Source organism: Passer montanus, unplaced genomic scaffold (assembly GCF_014805655.1).
Source record: "Passer montanus isolate IOZ18808 unplaced genomic scaffold, ASM1480565v1 scaffold75, whole genome shotgun sequence".
Taxonomy (NCBI): Eukaryota; Metazoa; Chordata; class Aves; order Passeriformes; family Passeridae; genus Passer; species Passer montanus.
The window spans coordinates 3,630,456-3,650,380 of NW_024372702.1; the positions used below are offsets into that span (position 1 = coordinate 3,630,456).

General features: G+C 43.7%; 1 protein-coding gene across 2 annotated transcripts; it reads right to left on the reverse strand.

Moving 5' to 3' along the window:
• Positions 1-1,824: 1,824 nt before the first annotated feature.
• SYT13 (synaptotagmin 13) lies at positions 1,825-19,718 on the reverse strand. Of its 2 annotated transcripts, none has more exons than XM_039731035.1 (6): positions 19,179-19,718; positions 13,956-14,178; positions 11,917-12,051; positions 10,099-10,412; positions 6,111-6,240; positions 1,825-5,396 (listed from the first exon to the last, which is right to left on the reverse strand). In XM_039731035.1, the coding sequence occupies exons 1-6, from the start codon at positions 19,359-19,361 to the stop codon at positions 5,092-5,094; spliced, it is 1,290 nt and encodes a 429-aa protein (XP_039586969.1). In that variant the 5' UTR covers positions 19,362-19,718; the 3' UTR covers positions 1,825-5,091. The 2 variants fall into 2 exon arrangements, with proteins under 2 accessions (XP_039586969.1, XP_039586968.1); XM_039731034.1 differs by having other exon boundaries at positions 11,917-12,057.
• Positions 19,719-19,925: the final 207 nt, after the last annotated feature.

A 19,925-nucleotide genomic window follows, 5' to 3' on the forward strand; every position in this document is an offset into this window, starting at 1 on the left:
TACTGCCAGATAATACTGAAGACAGATGCTAGCAAATACAAGGTACAGCTGTTCAAGGTATTGAAAGCCTATCAAAACCTGGGAAAATAGTTGAGCCTGAAAATTTTCCCAGTCCTGCTGAAAGGAATTTTCCATTACTTTCTGATGTATTACCTTTGCAAAGCAAACATGTTTCTTATTAGCATGCAAGGCTATTTGGAATAACAACTGAGGGGAAAACCCTGCACTGAAAAAATATAACCCTTACAGGGCACCAGCTGTAACCACTCCCCTTACAACTGGGGAAGGGTGCTGAGGGTAGTAATGAGTCTAAAACATCCCAGATATTTTAGTGACTATTGATGATTTGTGCTTATCAATCCTTCTACTGTAGGACAAATTGCTTAAAATCAAACTAGATCATTTTTGGGAAGGAAGATCTAGCTCTGAGGGCAGGTTGAGGCAAAACAACAGATGGCTACAGTCTATATTTTAACAAAGGAACTCAATGTAGTCACAAGTCATTTCCTCTGGCCTCAGCCCCCCCTGAGCAGAGGCCACCTCAGGAGGCCACCTTTCCCAGGCAAAGCTGGGTAATATAAGGGAGCTGCGTTTCTCAGGCTTTTTTACAGTAATCTGGTTGTTTGTGCTTTGTCACTGGATGAGGGACTGTGAATCCCTGTCCTTAAACTCACAATTCTGGCCTTTAGTGAAAAGGGTCATTCATTCTGACCAGGTAGATTGCCTCACACCATCTTTTTTTTTTTCCTCCTTCGTTATTCCCTACAGTCTTTTGGCTTACAGCTTCTTCATATTAATGCTTATAGCAGGCAAAATAATCAGTTCAGCCACTAACTAGCCACTGGGGACTCTTGTGGCTGCTTTTGGTCACACATATGTCTTAGGAACATTAATTGCCATAGCTGAGGTTTTTTTGCTTCTTCTCATACAATGCAATTTACAAGCAGCATCCTTTAATTTAATACACAGTGGTGCTTGCTGTTGCTCCTGCATTTTCAGCTTCAGGAGATGAAAAACAAGGGCCTGTCTGGTTCTGTCCTTATTGCACTTCAGTGATACTTTGACAGCTCAAGTTGCTGAAGCTGCTTGATGCAATGGCATTTCCAAATACTTCAGACTTATCCTCATGACTTTGTCACCTACCACAACCATTCGCAGCCCTTTGGCTGCTGGGACAGTTCAGCACCTCGGGGTGCTGAGGCTCAGGGGCACCCAGGCCCTGCTGCACAGGCTGTTCGGAGGGGTGAGGGCAGGGCCTGGGCAGACGCTGGAATGCGATGGGTGACACACAGCTCCTGTTAGCAGAGCTCAAAAGGCCGGTCTGTCCCTGCCCCTCGGGTACCACACGCACACAGCATTCCTGGTCCCCGGTACGTGCCCGCTGTCAGCCCCGGCCAGCGGCCGCCTCCTCCCAGGCACTCCTGGCAGCCTTTGTTCGGCTGTGCTGATGGCGAGGAGCATTCCTTGCAGGCTAAAATGCCAGACAACAAGAATGATCCATCCGGGGAAGATGTATGCATTTTCACTCTTTCTCTCTTTCCCATTAAATCCCACTGCAGCGAAGGAGGAAACAATGCCGTTCATTAACACTGATGGCACCACTTTGCTCCTTAGACGCATTCGTGGCTAAGTAGTGTGTATACACATATTTGTCTGCTGGAAAAGAGGACATTGTTTTGCCAGAGCTAAGTCAGACTCTGAGGATCTGTGCTTTTAAATGCCCTAGGACCGACTGATATCTATTAGAGGGTGTGCCAGAATCACCAGGGCACGGCAGATAATGCTCATATAATCACTCATCAAGATGTTATAAAAGGCTCAGTTTCTGAGGATCTGTGCTTTTAAATGCCATAGGACCGATTGATATCTATTAGAGAGTGTGCCAGAATCACCAGGGCACAGGCAGATAATGCTCATATAATCACTCATCAAGATGTTATAAAAGGCTCAGTGAAACAAGCAGGATGCAGAACTAGAGGAGTTGGCAGCAAGGCAAATATTTGGTCCTTCAGGCTTTCCACTGTCAGCCAAATGGCATCATTATGTGAAGCTATTCTTCTGATCATTATCCTCCAAAAAATCACTGTGCTGCCTGGAACCTATATGTGAATTAGGCCAACATTCCAATAATTTCTGCACTTATATGGAAATGATTACTCCAGACATATAGGTACAACTACAGGCAAATCAGAATCACAGTAAGCATTAAGAATTCACTATCAAGTAGACCCCTGTGTCCAGTTACTCACAGTATCCTACAGCTTTTTGTTAGTAAACAAAACCCTGTACAAGAAGAGCAAAACAAGAAACCAATTTTTTTTTTGTTTGCATGCCCTCTAGCCAATAGATCAATATCAGAGATTAAAATATTGGGTGTAAGGTTCATGGGCATACTTAGCTTTTCTGTCTGTCTGGTTGCTCAAAGATGATTTTATTGCTCTCTTCAAAATGATGCTGTAATTCCTGGCTACACCACCCACAAAAGAAATAGTAGTGTAAAGATAAGAGTTTTCAGTACGCATCAACCTTGTCAGTTTCTTCACAGAATCGTAGCATTGCTGAGGATATAAAGGGCCTCTGGAGATCATATTGTCCAAACTCACCCCTGCTCAAAGTGGGATAAACTAGAGAAGGTTGTTCATGCTGTATTTCATCAAATTTTCACTGTCTCCAAGCGTGGGGACCCTCAACAACCTCTTCTGCCAACTTGTTCTAGTATTTGATTGTATTCACAGTAAAAAAAAGGTGTTTATTCTTGGTATTTTTCATGTGTTCAAATGGAATTACCTACATTGCAACTTGTGACCTTGACTCTTGTCTTGTCACTGGACACCAGTGAAAAGTGTCTCCATCTTCTTTTGTCCTCTCCCAGGTCAGGTATCTGTACATATTGATGTAAACAATTCCAGCTCTCTCAGACTCTCCTCTTACAGAAGATGCACCAGTCCCTTAAACATCTTCATGGCCATTTGCTGCACTCTTTCCAGAATCTCCATATCTTTCTTGCCCTGGGGAGTCCAGCAACAGACACAGCATTCCAGAAGTGTCCTCACTGGTACTGAGTTGAAAGGAAGGATTCCCCTCCTTTGACCTGCTGGCATTGCTTAACGCAGCACGAGGCACTGTTGTCCTTCTCTGCTGCAAGACCACACTGCTGGCTCATGTTCAACTTGGTGCCCACCAGGACACCCAGGTCCTTTTCTGGAAAGCTCCTTTACAGATTGTCAGCCTTCACCCCTGCACTGCAAGGCGTTGTTCTTCCTCAGGTGCCACTTCTCCTTGTTGAATTTCAGGAGGTTCCTGTTAGCCCAGCATTTCTCCAGCATTTCTGTCAGCATCCCTCTGAATGTCAGCACAACTGCCTTGTGTATCAATCACTACTCCAAGCTTAGCTTCATCTACAAACCTGCAGAGGCCCTGCTCAAGGTCATTTATGAAAGTGCTAAACTCTGTCAGCCTCACAACCAGCCCCAGTCACCACTAGTTACTGACTTCCAGCTGAACTTCATTTCCCAGTTCATGACCATTATGGTGGTGCTTCAGCCAGTTTTCAGACACTGGTTCTGTTGTTTTCTCTTTGCCAACAGAATGGCAGCCTTCCCTTGACAAGCTGCTAGACTTATTTGACTGCACCATCAAAATGGGATGGATACTAGTTAAAACTTAGCTTAATGTTTTGATTTGAACAAGAAGCAATCTGACCTTGCAAAAATTAAAATCTGAGATTTTCAGGGCTACAAATTATATGGTTCTGTTTCCAGATTTTTGGATGCCTTGTCCCCATGGAAGTCCCTTAAAATCGTGTCTACTACTTAAAAAAAAAAAAAGTAGTAGGACAAGCAGTGTGCTTACAGGGTCATGACATTATCACTGCCAATGCCAGACTTTCAGTCCATCTAGAGACACAAAAAACCCAACAGTTAAAAGTAACATTTAAGCCACATCAAATCTTGAAAGTGCACACAAAAACAAGCCCTGGAGAGTCTGTCTAGTTGGTGAATTCCTTCTGTCTGGAAATGATGAAATACATGGTAGTTAATAAGGGCTGTCTTTGAATAATGCTGGTATGAGGATTTAAGTGCAATAGTTAACTGTCAAACCAGAACCATCAGCTGCTAAAGTATGGAATGATCCCACTTCTTTTGCCTAATTTTAGATGTTGTCTGGAATATAATTAGCATATTTGAAACTTGGGATAAACCCAAACAGAAAATATGGCAGTAAACAGAAAGGTTTGGTCCAAGTTTTAGGAGGTAAAATCAACAATAACTTTTTGTCCATATTTAGGATTTTCCTGGATGACATCATAGAAAGACAAATGGTACAGGTATTCTGCTAAACTAAACATTCATATTTTCAGCAGTTTTCATGAACCTTAAATACAAGGTATCAAACTCTCCAGGAAACAAAAGTAAAGGAAGGTAATTGACTTCTTGCTCGGCAGTGTTTGCTTCAAAGGCTACACAGGATGAGGGTATTGACTGTCTCTCCCTTTCTTCTTCCTCTGTTCTCTCCCTTCATTCTGTATATTTTTCTAGGTATCCATTTACTGCACTTTGGCTTCACTCTCCTTCTCATACTGCTTCTTTGTGCCTGCCATGACAGTCACTTTTCTGATCTTCATTTCTCAGTCTTGTGGAGTATTATGAAAAGCAGTGATTGATAAAACAGTTGCGTGTTTGTGATTATGGAGCCAACGTTTATCAAGGGACTTGGGTGACAGCATTAGATGCCAATAAAGGGCTTATATTTCCATGATAACTTTGCTCTTCTTTCCTCCCCTCTGCTCCTCTACAGAAATGGAGATCTCTCAGAAGAGACAGTGGGCAGGCAAATAAAACTAATTCAAACCATCCAGGCAGCCAACCCCTTGTTTGGGACAACCACTTGATTAGGTGAGAGCCTGTCCTTTAAATACATTTTCACGGCAGTTTCCTGGGCTAGCATGGGCAGGAAGATCAGAGAAGGGTGCTGTAGTAAGAGTGCTGTGCTGAGCAATTTCATGGAGGTGAAGGTGGAAGATGAAATCCAGCTTACTCCACCAGGCTCTGAGGCCTGGTGGGAATCTTGTTGTCAGTAATCACGATGAGCCTACATGTGGAGCTGATGCCACATGGCTATCTGTTTCCTGGGGTTCCTCAGCATTTCTTCCCAGTGGTTTCTCTCTGTTCCTGTGACGTGTAAGCCCAGACTGCACTTGCCAAGCACATGGCTCTGGCCAGCTCCATCCTGGCTCAGCATTTCCAGCTCCACGCTGGAGGCACGCAGGAGCTCATGAGGCACCTCAAACATGATCATCTCATTCCACACAGGGTTGATCTTGTGTTTTGCACGTTTGGTCTGCTTCTTCTTCAGCTTCAGTGACTGATGCCTCAGTGTCACCTTGACAGAAACATCTGTATAAGGAGGGGAGAGATACCCCATGTTAATGAGCATGCAACAAATAGACTAGGCTAGACTAGAATAAAGCTGAGTTAGAGGGGACCCATCAGGATCATGGAGTCCAGCTCCTGGCCCTGCACAGGACACCCCAAAAATCACGCCATGTGCCCAAGAGTGTTGTCCAAATGCTTTTTGAACTCAGTCAGGCTGGTGCTGTGACCAGCCTAAGTCTCCCTTGACTCAGCTTCATGCTGTGTCCTCAGGTCCTGTCCCTGTCCATGAGAGAGAGGAGATCAGTGTCTGCCATTTCACTTCCCCTTGTGAGGATGTTGAAGGCCACAAATAGGGGCTCCCCTCCCTCTTCTCCAGCCTGAACAGAGCAAGTGATCTCAGCCATTCTTTCTAAGGCTTCCACTCCAGGCACTTCACCATCCTTATGGCCATCCTTTGGACACTCTCTAATATCTTAATTTTTTTTTACAATGTGATGCCTGAATCTGCACCCCAAAATGCAAGAGAATTTACACTGGTGACATCAAACTGAGACAGCACAGTAAAAATATTTGTCAGGGGGCATTTGGTTTTCACTTTTTAGAAATTATTCACATCTCTTTGGCTTTCTAAGCCAGGCTTTTTTTTTTCCTGACAGACTTCACCCTTCCCCCTTTCTTTCTAGATTTACATAATAGCAGAAACAATAGTATCTGTTTCTTTGCTATAACACTCACCACTTCCTAGCAGATCTTTCAGCTGCTTGGAATGGAGGTTTTTAGCCTTAATAATCACCACCAGCAGGCGATTGGCTGCTGGCAGGTAGCTAATAGAGAGCAGAACCTCCCCATGGCCCGTGGATGGCTCCTGGAAATGGAGACACAGAAAGGGTTAATTTTTTATATAATCTTGGTCAGAACATTAGGAAAACAACAGCAGAAGACTGATGGGTGGAATGACATAGACCAAACAAGTTGTCTCTCTGTCTTTGTGCAGGAGATCTTTCCAGTTACGCTGGATGAGAATAAACCTGGCAAAGATGTCGGAGGCTCATAAGGCTCCCATAATGTGAGTTACTGAAACCTTATGGCACTGGAAAGTAACTGCTTCCTGACATCAACTTTTAGTGCAATATTTAATCAGAAGAAGATCTGTCACTGACAAACAGTGCAAATAGTCAGGAATTCCTATTTTGAGAGACCACCTAACTGTCCTGTGTTTATGTCCCCTATCCCCTTTAATGCTTTTTGTAATTCAATTTTGGTTCCAGGTTCTCCATTTCCCAGAAGGCTCTGACTGGACTCAGCCTCCAGCCTGCATTGCCCTTCAGGAATGTAGGGCTCCTTGGGAAAGCAGAGATGGTGCTTGGGGCTGAGTCTGACCTGGACCTGGACTACACCTTCCTTGACACCCTATTTGGTATGAGAAAAAACCCAGCCAAGCTGAAATCCTCCACGAGCTGGGCACAGTACATTAGTCTTCCTTCCCACCTGCCTTCCATCAGGACTGTGAGCAGCTTTCCCTGCATCCCCTGTGGGAGACTCCCTTTCCCTTTCCCTTTCCCTTTCCCTTTCCCTTTCCCTTTCCCCTTACTTCCATTTGCCCTGGACAAGCAGCCCCCGGGGGGAAAGCCTAGGGTCACAGTCACACCACCACTGCTCTCCTGTAAAAGAGTAATGCCATTTCCTCTCGGGAGCCAGCAGGGAAGGAGAGAAATCCCCCACCGTTGTGTGCAGAGCCGACAGCCCATGGCAAGGAACAAAAGGGGAGTAGTTATTCTCTCAGTGAGTGGGAGCTTGTGACAGAAATCTGGTTTAGTGTGAGGTTAATGACCCAGAAGAGTCCCCAGAAAGCCAATGCCAATTCAACAGACAGTTCTGGGCTCCTTAGCGTGTTCTACATCCTCGAGGATAGACAGCCCTTCTCTCCAGGCTATTTCTGTGCTCTGCAGTGTCGCTACTAAATGAGCCATAAATATTTCAAATTAAGTTTTCAACCAGTTTCTCAAAACAGGCAAGGACAGGCCGTGTATGCTCTCCATGAGCTGATTGACTCTCCAGAAAACATGGCTGTCATCACTGTCTGGTTCAAATGACTAATTTGTCCTGCACAAATCAGGTGGAAGGGCATTAGCAAGGAAGCCTGAAATTCAATCCCTAGTCAGCCCAAGTAAATCTTTTTTTCATGCACTCAGGTAGTAATGAAGGGCTTGTATGCATTTCACTTATATGAATCCTGTCTTAAATTGAATTGCATCTTATAAAAGCTCACACATAAAAAGAGGCAGTTTCAAATGCCTGTATGCCCACCACAAAAGAATTGTACACTCAGGGACAAACCCAAACACCACCTCAATGCAAACCCAGCGTTTAGGCATGTCATAAGCTGCTTTTGTTTATTTACCCCCACCACATCTCAGCAGGTCCCATTCTATAGCTCTTGGCTAGAATTTGGTTCCTGTAGCTGCAGGCACAGACAGATGCGGTGGAGATTGGGAGGGGGTGGGGCTCTGTAGACGTGCACACACACACAAACACACGCATTGTACTCGGATCACACCTTGTACTCATGACTTTCTAGCTCCTAGTGTGCTGATCAAATTTTTGGCCAGCCTGTATCCACATGAAAACAAAACCTGCAATAGTTGGTCTCTGCTGGAGTTTTGCTTGAACAGACCAAACCAGAGGTACTTTCCCTTCCCCTTCTGGGCTTTGTTTTCTTTGTTTCTTTTTTTCTATTTAGTCCATAACCTACATTTTGTGCTGAAATCCTGCAAATTCATACAACCATCAGAGCTTCAGTCTTTCTTTCTTTCTATGCAAAGTGAATAAAAAGCAACAAGGGGTTATCAATGATTTACGTGCAGGTCACCATGAAATCACAAAAGGGAAGTTGCTATGCAAGGACACACTACCATCAACCCACTATCATTACTGTCATTAGCAAAGCAGTGGGAGGGAAGCAAGACAAGATAAGGCTATCAGTCTCCAGTATCTAGGCTTTGCATTGCTCACAGGACTCAATGAATTCCTGAATGCTAATTGCATTACCTGGTTAGCTGTAAGCTCCACTCTGGGCTCCTTCCCTCCTGTGTGGGAGAATTACTGGGAAGGTAAGAACGAATTTTCTGCCCTTCCCGGCATTTCAAGGAAGTGTCACACTCTTGACAAAGCTCAGTAACTTTCTTCCTGGATGAATGTTGTCAAAAATAGCTCCTCTTTTTTGATCAGCTCTTCCTCACTCCCTCCCTCTGGTTCTCAATGAATGATTCAGGATCTGTATACATAAGCTATCTGTGCAATGGTTGGCTCTCTCAGGTCCCAGATGACGCAAATTCAGCTTTCACTGCACATCCTCAGCTCAAACTGGGGCACTGTTCAGCAGTACTGCTGGTGTTAACCTTGTGCTGTCAGCCTGGAGAAGAAATGAATGCTGTCCTGTTTCTGTGTGTGGTTGTGAAGCTGGACCAAGGCAGAATTCCCTGTATATCAGGACTCCATCAGGTGCACTGGAATAACAACTTATCATTGCTGTGAACAAAATGTGCCTTGTGTATTGCTAAAAAAGCAGATGCTTCAGTATGGGGAGAGAGGGGAGGGAGGAGGGTAGCTATTAGACAAGTACTGAGTCTCATGCTTGAAGCTTATTAAACTCATTCAGACCACCCGTTTGTTTATGCTGCCTCTCCCCTGACAGATGTTTTTTTAGTGTGGACAGTACTGTTAGTATTCAAGTGGTTATCAGATAAATCAGCACTACTGGAAATCAGAAATGCTAACTCCGTGTCTGTGGCCAGCTCAGTGGAGAGCCCTCATCCCTGATGGTGACAGGTAATAATTTGTGCTTAGTGATGGTGCTGGTGTTGTTTTGCATTGCTCAGCCATACCACAGCAGACTACAAGTGGTCCCACTTGTTGTGATGAACGAGCAGCAGTGGTAGCAGCATCCTGCTGCCATGCTAAGTGAATTGCTGCTGCTAGAAGTACAGCCTAGCTCATGGCAGGAAAAAGGCTCCTGAGGAAATGTGCAAGGAATTAGTGCACATGAAGCATCCTCTGTACCCACTTCAAGAACTGTTGGAATTCTTCCCTCCATTTTTTCTGTCTGTGCAACTGGCAAAACGTGGATAAGGAAAGAAAGGAAGGTTTTGATGTTTAAGGAAACCAAGACAATGCAATGAATGATATTTTGATATCTCCCAGAACAAATAGCACTGGATTGATTTTGGTAAGTGTAAGTGTCTTTCAGTCCAGCATTCCAGTCCCATTTCACTCCAGATTTAGGCTCCCTGGGGTACCATCGTGTACCTTACCACACCCAGCCTTGCAGAGTCCCTCCATTGGGCTCTGCAGGTACTCTGATATTTCAGCTCTTGCCACTCTAGTCCTGTGTCAATAATTCTCAGAAGCTCACACACCTTTTTCTAGACATAGCATTTGAATTACAGATGCCAGTGTCAGATTGTCATGTAATTGGGGAGGAGTTGAGGGAGTTGTGACACATTAACACCTGGGAGCATTAGACAGAAGGGCTTCTGATATGATGAGCTACAGACCAGCACAGAGCTGTGCTGAGTGATCTCTGCAGTCAAACATCACCCTTCTAAACCTGCTGCAAACAAATAAAGCCACCCACCCACATACAGCTGTCTAGGAAAAGGGTTTCTCTTGTCCAAACTCTTAATCATTAGGGTTTCTGAGCTACAAACACAGACTGAGTCCGTACCTTCTCTGGGCTCTTCAGCCTTTCCCACTGGGCCTTCCCAAAGGATTCCTCCATTTCAGCAAGGTTCAGTTTCAGTTCCCCCACAATGCTGTGCCTGGAGAACTTGTCACAGTTTCTCAGGGTGAGAGTCAGTGTTCCTCCTGGCATCTCCTCTTCTGTTAGTGGGAATTGCAGCACCTCCTCCCAAAGGGTGTGAAGCACCTTCTTCTTCAGCTCTGTCTGGGCCTCAGCAATGCCAGACTTGCTCTCCAGTGTGCCCAGTATGTAGCAATGGCAGCCAGTGTCTTGGTCCCCACTCATTCCGCCATGCATAGCTGGAAAAGATGGATGGTAAGGACCGCTCACAAAAGACAGCCCTGAAATATCTGTGGCTAAATTGCTTGTTTCATGACAGCAATAAAATAAAACAGCTGCATAGACATTGACCCCTGTTCCTGCCTGCGTGGGGGCAGATTAAGCTGTGAGCCCATGCTGTGGTGTTTTCCTCAGGCTGCACATTGTCCCTGTCCTTGTGCCACTGCAGAAGGATGCTGCCAGTGCTTGGGAGAGCAACAGCTGAGTTCAAGAAAACACATTCTGTTGAAAGATGTATAACAGTATTGAAATGAGGCAGCATGAAACAGGGATTGGCAGTTCTCATTTACTTTTACCTTGGCACACAAAAAAGCTCCTTACAATGACTTTAAAAACAGGAAAGTCAGTCACAGACATCAGAAATGGGATAGAGCTTCCCTTGGCACACATCCATCCCTCCAGGCCAATGTCTAAGGGTCATTGCATTCTGCTGGTCCAACCTCTGGTAAATGAATCCATCAGAAGCCACCCCACAGCCCAAAAGACCTGCATCAAGAGACATTCATCCCTAATTTTATATCCCTTTTATGTTGAAAAGTCTAGAGTGAGAATGGCATTTCACACTCCTCTTCAGTTGCAGCAACAGAGCTGCACTGCCTTCTCTGGCAGCAAGAGGAACGCCCCCTCCTCCAAGGGGTCACTGAATATCACAGCTTTGAGGGGAAAACTGTTGTCCTTGCTGCAGAGAGTCCAAGGACAGCTGCTCCTGAACTGCCAGGACCTGTGGGTCACAGGGCTCTTCAGCACTGGTGAGCAGAGCAGGTCCTGTGCACAGGAGTGCCAGGGTGGCAGCCAGCCAGCGTGGGTGTCCATCCTGAGGGGAACAGTAGGCTCGCTGCTGGCAGCAGTGGCTGCCATTCAGCACCCTTTCAATTCTTGCCTCAGAGGGTGTGATTTGATTAGGTTTCCACAGAGATCTACACTGTGCATGAATTATTCAGTCAGCTTATTTTACTCTCCCAGAGGAACTGATGATGCTCCAGCCCTGAGTGGAGAAGCTGTTGCAGTTGTCAAAGAGTGACACAGAGCCTGGCCGCCTGGCCAGGCACTGACAAAGGGACTTAAAATAAGTCTGGTATCTCCAGCTCAGGCTTTGGCTTGACTTGAGGAAAGGGCAGTAGGGAGTGGATCAGGTTGAAAAACATGAAAGATATGGAGAGGAAGGAGGTAGTAACCCCATTCGTCTTGCCACCAAAGGAAAAAATAAAAATAAGAGGTTGCTTTGTACCATGTCTTGGACTGGAGGAGCCCATCCTAGTTCCTGACAAAGCTGTGCAAACAACTGTTCCCAAGCCAGGCCTTCTCTTCAAGCAGTGACATTGACAGCTATTCCTGTTCTGCCAGCCCAGCACCAGTGAAACATCCAGTGGTCCTGAGGGCACCTGTTGGCCTTGAGATAGGAGGGGAGCTGTCTGTAGGTGCAATCACCCTGTGTGCTGCCCCGTTCGGGCCAAGTGCCCTTACCTTGGAGGAGGGCCACGCGCAGCTGGGCCCGCTGTGGGTCGTAGAGCAGGGAGTAGTGCAGCTCGGGGGGCTGCTGCGCGCCGCCTGCCCGCTCGGGCTTCAGGTGCTCCGTGACACACACGTCCTTGACCACACCTGGAACTGAAATAGCCCCTTTAGCAAGCAGCTCTTCCCCTTCCCAAGACAGCAAATCCACTTTCTCTTGACTTTACATTTCTAAATGTCTCACTCTTTCTGCACTTTGTAGGCACGACTAGAATTTATTTTCCTTCTTCATCCATCATCATACATCCTTTTTGTTCTGTTTACTTGCACTTTCAGCTCTTTCTACAGCATTTGGACAAGACTTCTGCTCTCTACCACCTTGTGCTCTATGATGGTTCACACACTTGCTCTTTTACCTTATGACTAAACCAAGGTGTCTGAATGACACTCATTACTTGTTTTATATTCTTTTAACTGGTATTATTAAACTAAATCTTATGTTCTCTGCAATAAGAATGTGAGTCTGCTTTTGAACTGCTGTGCAACTCTGCATTAGGTCAGACCTCTCTAAACATTTTGCTTTGTTTTTCTTTTAATTTTACCAATGAAGTCTTTGTCATGCAAAAGACATCCATTTCCATAGCACTTGATCAGGTTGAAGGCAATGAACTTTGAAATCCATAAGGCAGTTTCTCCATGCATGATTTTGGAGCTGAGGATGTATTTCATATTGAAATAAAGCAAGTTGCAAGACTAAAAGAAAAGCCAGAGATTTTTGTCATCCAAAGCTGTTATCTGCAAGGTCAGTTCTGATTCACACAGAACACAATAGTGAGACCAGCACACTTCCTCCTAAAAATCTCAGCCACAGTTCAGACCAGTTCATTGTGGCATCAAAAGGAGAATGCAACAATTCTTGCTTAATTTTAGCAACACTTGAGCTATATAATCAGGCAGAGCAGGAAGGAAACTTGCTTGTGCCATTAGCAGTGCAGCGAGGCTCCTACACCAACACTTATATAAAGCTTTAGCCTAAATGCAGCTATCATCTTTCATCCTTTCCACCCTGATAATCTTTTCCCTGACACCTAAGGATGTGGCTTAGACAGCCTCTTCCTCCAATGCATTTGATTCCCATGGTACTTTCTTTTCCTTACTCACAAGCCTCAGGTTGGAGGGGTGAAGGTAGCAATTGTCCTTCCAGAAGGGCAAAAATAGAATCTCAAAAAATTAAAAATAACTAAAAAGAATACTCAGTAAAAATAGCGGCAGATGGCATTGTCTCTCTGGCAAACCTTCAGGAAGGTTTTATTACAGTGGTAACCATAAGAGTAAATTACTCTGTTAAAATATGGCTGTGAAGTTAAAAATCAGTATGGAAGAAACCCAGACATGTTGCCTACAGATGCATATAATTAAGACTGCATTTTCTCTCAGGCTCTAGAAGTCTTATGTTTCAGGATTTGGAGTGTTACTCTTTGGGCTGGCTGGGAAACAGGAATTCTGTTTGGCAAAAACTTTTGAGGTGTCAGCCTTCAGTTTCACTGCACATTACAATAAGCCAAGAACATCTTACCAAACCATGGCAATAAAGGAGAGAGAAAATTAGAAGCTTTGAGCCCCACTGTCACTGACAAGGACAGTTGTTGGACAGATAGCATTTCACCTGGAGGAGATACTCTGCCTAATTTTGGCCAGATATTTCACACATACTCTGGCTACTGCTTTCAGCACAACTACACTAAATGTGCTTTTCTGCAAAATATCTGCTACCTGGGAGACAGATTCTTCAAAACAAAAAATGTTTAGGTAAAAAAAAAAATGCAACAAGATACAGCTACACCTTTGTTATCAGAATGTTCTTATGAGCTCCATGACTCCTTCTACTAAACAAATGTGTTGAAAGCAAAACTCAGAGTGCTCATGATAAGAAAACGAAAAGCATCCAATAAATTCCACATTTATTTATCTGACAACACTCACATTATGCTTAGAAGTATGACAGATCCACACCCACTAAAGCGATTGCTAGTTTGAAGACCAAAAGCTCCTACCGTTTTGAGGGAGAACAAACAACTCCTCATTGACTTGTATCTTCATCCTATTCTCATCCAAAGCAGTATGTTTTCCAGTAACTGCTTCTTCTGTTGTCTTTAGAGAGTACTGCGTGTAGTTAACAATTTCAGGTGAAGTTACTTCTGGTTTGGGGCCATAAATGTTGGGAAACTTCAGAAGTGCTCGAGGCTGGACTGGCTCTGCAGTTTTCTTAATGTTGAACTGAAAATTAAAGCTTTGTTTATTACTTTGCACAAATTACATTAACTCCTCCAATTCTCTTAACGTTAGATGAGCTGAGACAGGAAAAAAGCAGGGCCTGTGGTCAGTCCTACCATCATTTTTTTCTTGGCTTGTAGAAACCACTGCCTGTATGTCTGGAGACTTTCTCGCCAACAATGATACCTTGTACTTGGTGTGTTTCTTTTCAGATTTATTCCTCTACAGATGTTTGATTATTATAAGAAAAATATATATTCTTGTAATTTGATTTTTCCTCTGTTCTGGTACCAGTTAATATTTTCATAAATTAATCCTTTCATTTTAGTAAAGAAATTAACCACAAAGTTAATTTTGCTTTGATTAAGATATGGCAATATTTACTTTGATGTTTGAAGTCAAATCCAAGAGTAAGAGATCTCACAGAATCCATTATATTTTATGTGAGTATATAGTAAGCATTAAGAGTGCAAAGACATAAATCAAACGTGAAGCAAGTATGACCCTGATGCAATAAGACTAAGGAGAGCTGGTTGAACAAATGAGCCCTGGACTGGCAAACCAAGAAGAGTTTATGGTCATGTCAGCCTCTTGGTTCTGTGGACGAGAGCTCCATCTGACCATCAGACACACATTTCCCCTTTATTATACCAGGACTGAAACTTGGATTTATGTCTGATTTGTTCTTAACACTTCAATTCCCTGCTGAATCATGAACATGGGATAAGCAGAAGAACCTGCAAGATGCTCAGGTAGTCCAAGCAAAGGCTACCAGAAAAGGCATTACTGTTCTCCCAAAACAAAATATTTTAATGGAATAGAACAGTTTTCTTCTGCTTATGTCCCAAGAAAGCATCCCACCTTATAAATTAATCATTCCTGATTCATTTCTATTTGGATTCATTGATGGGGAAGAACAAAAGCTGACTAGCAAGTGACCCAAACCCTTGCAACAGATTTTATTAATGTTTCCAAAACAAGGAAGACAAAACCACAACTAAAACAGCCACTTTGGTTGATTATTGTGCAGTGGGATTATCTCCAACCTACTGCCTGCTAACCTATTTTTGGTCAAGACTGAGGACAAGGCAGAAAAGGTTCATAACTGTAATTAAAATTTTTTATTAGTCTTATTGTTTCCTATTGATAATGAACGTAGATGGTGCCCTGAATCTCTTGTCTGTGTTGGGATTTCCTGGTCCCAGCTTGTATGTCCAGAGGAAGCACACCTACCTCTCAAGAAACAGAGCTGAAGAAAGAGGGCTGTCTTGGATGTTAGCCTAGTCATATTCTGCTTGTGGAGATCCTGGTTGCATACACTTGGCAGTGGTAGGGAACTAATCAGGTCAGTGACTCCATCTTCTCAAGGCAGCCAGTGCACCAGTGTTTAGGAAGGCTACTGTGCAACATAGCATCTTGTCTAATTTTAAGGGCCTTGAAAGAGAAGTGGGCTGAGACAGAAAGACGTCATTGTGTGACATCCTCACCTAGCATTCAGTGGAGTTTAGATATAATGTAAATTACATGGTGTGGGGCCATAAGTGAGATCCCTCTGATAGAGATGTGAGCCTCATCAGTCCTAAAATACCTAGGAAATGTGAAGTTACTCATCCAAATTTTAAATGTAGTGTTCCATGCTTCTAAAATTAAAGCAAACCAAGCAGAATACGTGAGGAATCACTGACAGCAGCTAGAAAAGGCAGGTTGTTTTTGTTGTGCAGATGCATTACATCCAGCACACGCAGTGGTGGTCAGCCTCTGCTGTCCTCTCTCCAGGAGCTGCTGTGTCAGGCTGCTGTCCTGCCACTCACTGGCCACACACCAGAGCCTCCTGCCTGGATTGCTCTGTGCTGCCAACACACAAAGCACTTCCAGATCCTTTGGGATGAAAAACACCACACAAATTTGAGGCATTGTTAGTACTGTCTTTTCTTCCTCTTGCTAAGTACCTTGCCAGGTATTTAGTCAGAAAATCAATCAGCACACGGCATCTAAGAACTCCATTGGGTCTAAATATTCCTCGTCTGTCTGCTCTGCAGAATTAGAGACGAGAGACATATGCAAGCACAGTGGGATTAGCCCACCCCCTCTTCCAACTGCATCTGCCTCTGTTTATTATGTTGCTGCCAGCTCTTTTCCCAAGTGCTGTGTGCTAATCCAGTTACATACCAGCGCCCTGTGGAAGTTTCCTTTGCAACTCAGCAGTTGTGTCTTAAATAAAGACAAGCAGAAGAGTTCAGAGAGCTCTGCAGAAATGCATGAAAGCAAGTAAACTAAAAGGAGCAAGGAGGCTGCAAATGATCCTTCTGTGTCCCTGCCCAATGTCACTCAAAGCACGATAGTGTTGCCATTGTTGGATGTGTTTCATTCTTCATTCTGCAGGTTTTGCTGAGACTTTGCAAATTTACAGCAGTTTCTCATTGTTTTGTAGATGTATGTATGTGTTTGAACTTCTCCTCTTCATATATGCAGGGCATGTCCATGGGGAGCCTCTGTCTATAGCAAATACAAGCATCATTGTCATGGGACACATGCTAAGTGAATAAAATGCAGACTTGCTGCATCTTTCTTTTGTCATCTGTGTTTATCAGAATCAGTGGCCCTGACAGGTTTCAATAATTAAATGTGTCCAACACTGACTAGGACATACTGTGTACTAATATAGTCAGAAAAAAAAGTCCTGACAGAACAATTTATAAACATAGAGATAATAAAATTTCACAAGCTCAGAACTCAAACTGACATTCATTTCTTGAAGGTATAGAGACTGATTCTGATTCAGTGACAGCATAGGAGAATTCATGTTCCTGGCAAGAGAATTATTTCAATTGGAAAGAATTGCTAAACATATGGAATATGCAAACTAAGAACATTTTGCACTTTCTGTGACAGAATGTTCACTCGGCTGCTATAATATGTCCAGATTTCTTTTAAAAGAACCATAAAGCATTGGAAATAATACTTCAAAATTTAAAAAATGCAATCATTCAGGTAATAATGATACATTTAGGGCAGATTGAATAATTTTATCCCCTGTTGGTCAAATACTGGATTAAGTAAGGGCAAAACTTATGAATGTAGACATATTTTGAGGACCATAACTGAATAGCTGGTGAGTACTGGAGGCTTAACTGAACAATATGGAGACATAGTGCTTATTTCATACCTGCAAACAGGATAGTACCCCCATTGACAAGATCCAGGATGGATTAACACTTTCCCAAAATGTTTCCCAAAAAGCTGTATAAAACAAAAAAGCCCAGTCCAAGGATGGAGTTAAAAGGACAATTTGAGATGTTTCTGGGCTTGGAGATAACAACATCAAACTCTCATAGAAAGAGCCTGATGGCAAAGTTTTCTGTGGGTTATGCTGCTGCAGACAACAGCTAGAAAAATTGCTTTGCAAAGTGATGTGGCTGTCAAAGTTACACATTTTTCATTCATGTTAACAGTAAACTTGGGAAAAATCTCTGCATCATTGTACATTCTTATATACAGGTGTTAGCAAATCCCCTCTATGGGGTAGAAAAGACAAGAAAGGAGCCTGAAAGGGACATAACTAAGCTATCAAACAGAATAGCAGATGAAATCCATCCTAGGAAAATGCAAACAGGAGTTATTCAACATGCTCATGGGGGGAGGCTCAGAATTAGCAGCAATCTCTTAAGAAGTGCTAAACTCCACGCAGAAGTTAATACATGGTCAGTGAAGCCATCCTACTACACCTCTCCTCCCCACTCCAGCAACCACAAGATCTGCTAATGCCATTCTCTGTATCTGCACCAGTTCCTACAATACTGTTTGTAGATTTGGTTGTCTTTCCTCATCATAAACTGCAACAAGAACATGAGGATGCCAAGGTTCTTTTCTGCTAAGAGGGTAAGAGTGGAAGCCAGATAAAGACTGAATATTTAATTACAAACATTACAGATGAGTTCAATTAGGACTCCAGCTACACTCTTTAGGAATCCAAAAATAATAGTCAGCTCAAATAATTAAAAGGCAAACAAAGACTGTTATACAATGGAGCACAGGCCTTTAGAATGGGCTACTATGGCATAATACTTGGTTGAATGGTTAGGTGAAAGTGAAAAGGACACAGGCACAAACAAATATCAGGAGCAACAGCCAACAGGTAATACTTTCAGAGACAGACCAGTGCTATAGCTTATTCTAAAGACCACATTCAACTGAGGAAATCATCAAACACCTCCCTTTGAAGAAGAGATTCCCATTAATATCAGTATATTAGAAGTGTTCTATAATTCCCCGAGCCACTCTTGCCCTGGGCTCAGGAGTAAATCAGGCTGTTTGGATTCTAACAAAAATGAAAGAGCACACAGGGATGTCTGATGCTATCCATACTCCACATTGTTTTTACAATAAGTGAAAAAGAAATTCACAGTGTGATGAGATTGTCCAGTCATCACAATCTAGATTCTCACTTGCTTTTTATTATGATTTCAATGCCTTGTTTTAGCTTCACACATAATTAATCCCCTCAGTTAGAAGGGAAGAAGGAGGAGGAGGGAAGGTTTTCACAAGAAACCAGCTGTTGACAGGGAACTATCCTGCAGAACGATGAGATATTGTGAATAGAATTAAATAGCTGCTATACGAGATCTCAGCAGGAGCCATCTCCTCATCACAATGCTGCGTGCCACCTGGTACAGTCCAGCCTTCTCTTCTCAGGAAATAATTTCCTTTCTGATCTATCTTAACAACTAAGCAGCATTTCCAGTCTTCATCCCCCGTTTCTGCCATTAGCAGCTTTCTTTCTGGCTCCGTGGCAGCTGTCTCCTGCTCCAGTAATTCTGTGGTATCCAGCTCATCTCTGTTTTTCCCTCACTCCTCCTCCCACTGGCATGTTGTTATATCCCAAACACAGTAAGCAGATAAACAGGCAGCATAAATCACATGCTGAGTAGCCTAACAGGGAAGTTGCACTCCCACCCTCCGCCTTTAAAGAAAAATCACAGAGTAAATTAGAGACTGTGTCTTACTTGCTGGACTGGCTGAAGCACACTGGGCTTAGTATTTTCCGTCTCGTCCTCTTGGTCCTTTTCTGAGAGTCCTTTCCCAGGTTGCTTGCATTTGCAGAAGCAGGTGAGGCCACAGAGGGCAAGGATGCTAGTTGCAGTCCCTAAGGTAGCCCCCAGGGCTATAACTGGAGCAGACAAAACCATTGTCCTGGGCTGCACAGGAACAGAAAGCACAGAGACCCTGTGGCTCTTTCTACTCTCTGGGAGAGCAGCTCTCCCACATCCACTCCGAATTCTAGCCTGGCTTCATTCTCCTTGGAAGTCTGAAAGCAATTCTCTTTGCAGCAAAGGGACCAATCTAGACACACAGATAAATCATCCCACCTTTGCTAGGCAACAAGGCTACCTTTCTATCCTGCTGATGGAGTTGCTGCTCCAGGTCAGGGAGAGGAAATAGTAATTGCGGTGCCTGCAATCTCCATATAGCTGCAAACAGGCAGTTTTCATTGAAGCCTGTTCTCCAGCTCCACTGGGAAAAGTCTGATGTGTGATAGAGAGGAAAGACGTCAGCAGAAGGGGCTGGCCTTGCTAGCTAACTCACAGAAAGTGCATCCAAGTGTTTGATCATCTCTCTAGCAATATTTCTCGGGTTGGCTTGCTATATGCTCAAGAGGTTGCATTTTTTTTTTTGTCTTAAGGCAAAGATAGTGACTGCCAAAAGCTGCTGGCCTGAGAAGCTGTGTTATGATAGCATTGCACGATAACTCT

What these genes read in the sequence shown, in the direction of transcription:
- SYT13 (XM_039731034.1), bottom strand. Translation starts at nt 19,361, where the DNA reads ATGGTTTTGTCTGCTCCAGTTATAGCCCTGGGGGCTACCTTAGGGACT. An exon ending in GCGCGTGGCCCTCCTCCAAG is followed by an intron (nt 10,413 to 11,916) that starts GTAAGGGCACTT and finishes CATCTTTTCCAG; the next exon opens with CTATGCATGGCGGAATGAGT. An exon ending in GGCTGAAGAGCCCAGAGAAG is followed by an intron (nt 6,241 to 10,098) that starts GTACGGACTCAG and finishes CTCCATTTCCAG; the next exon opens with GAGCCATCCACGGGCCATGG.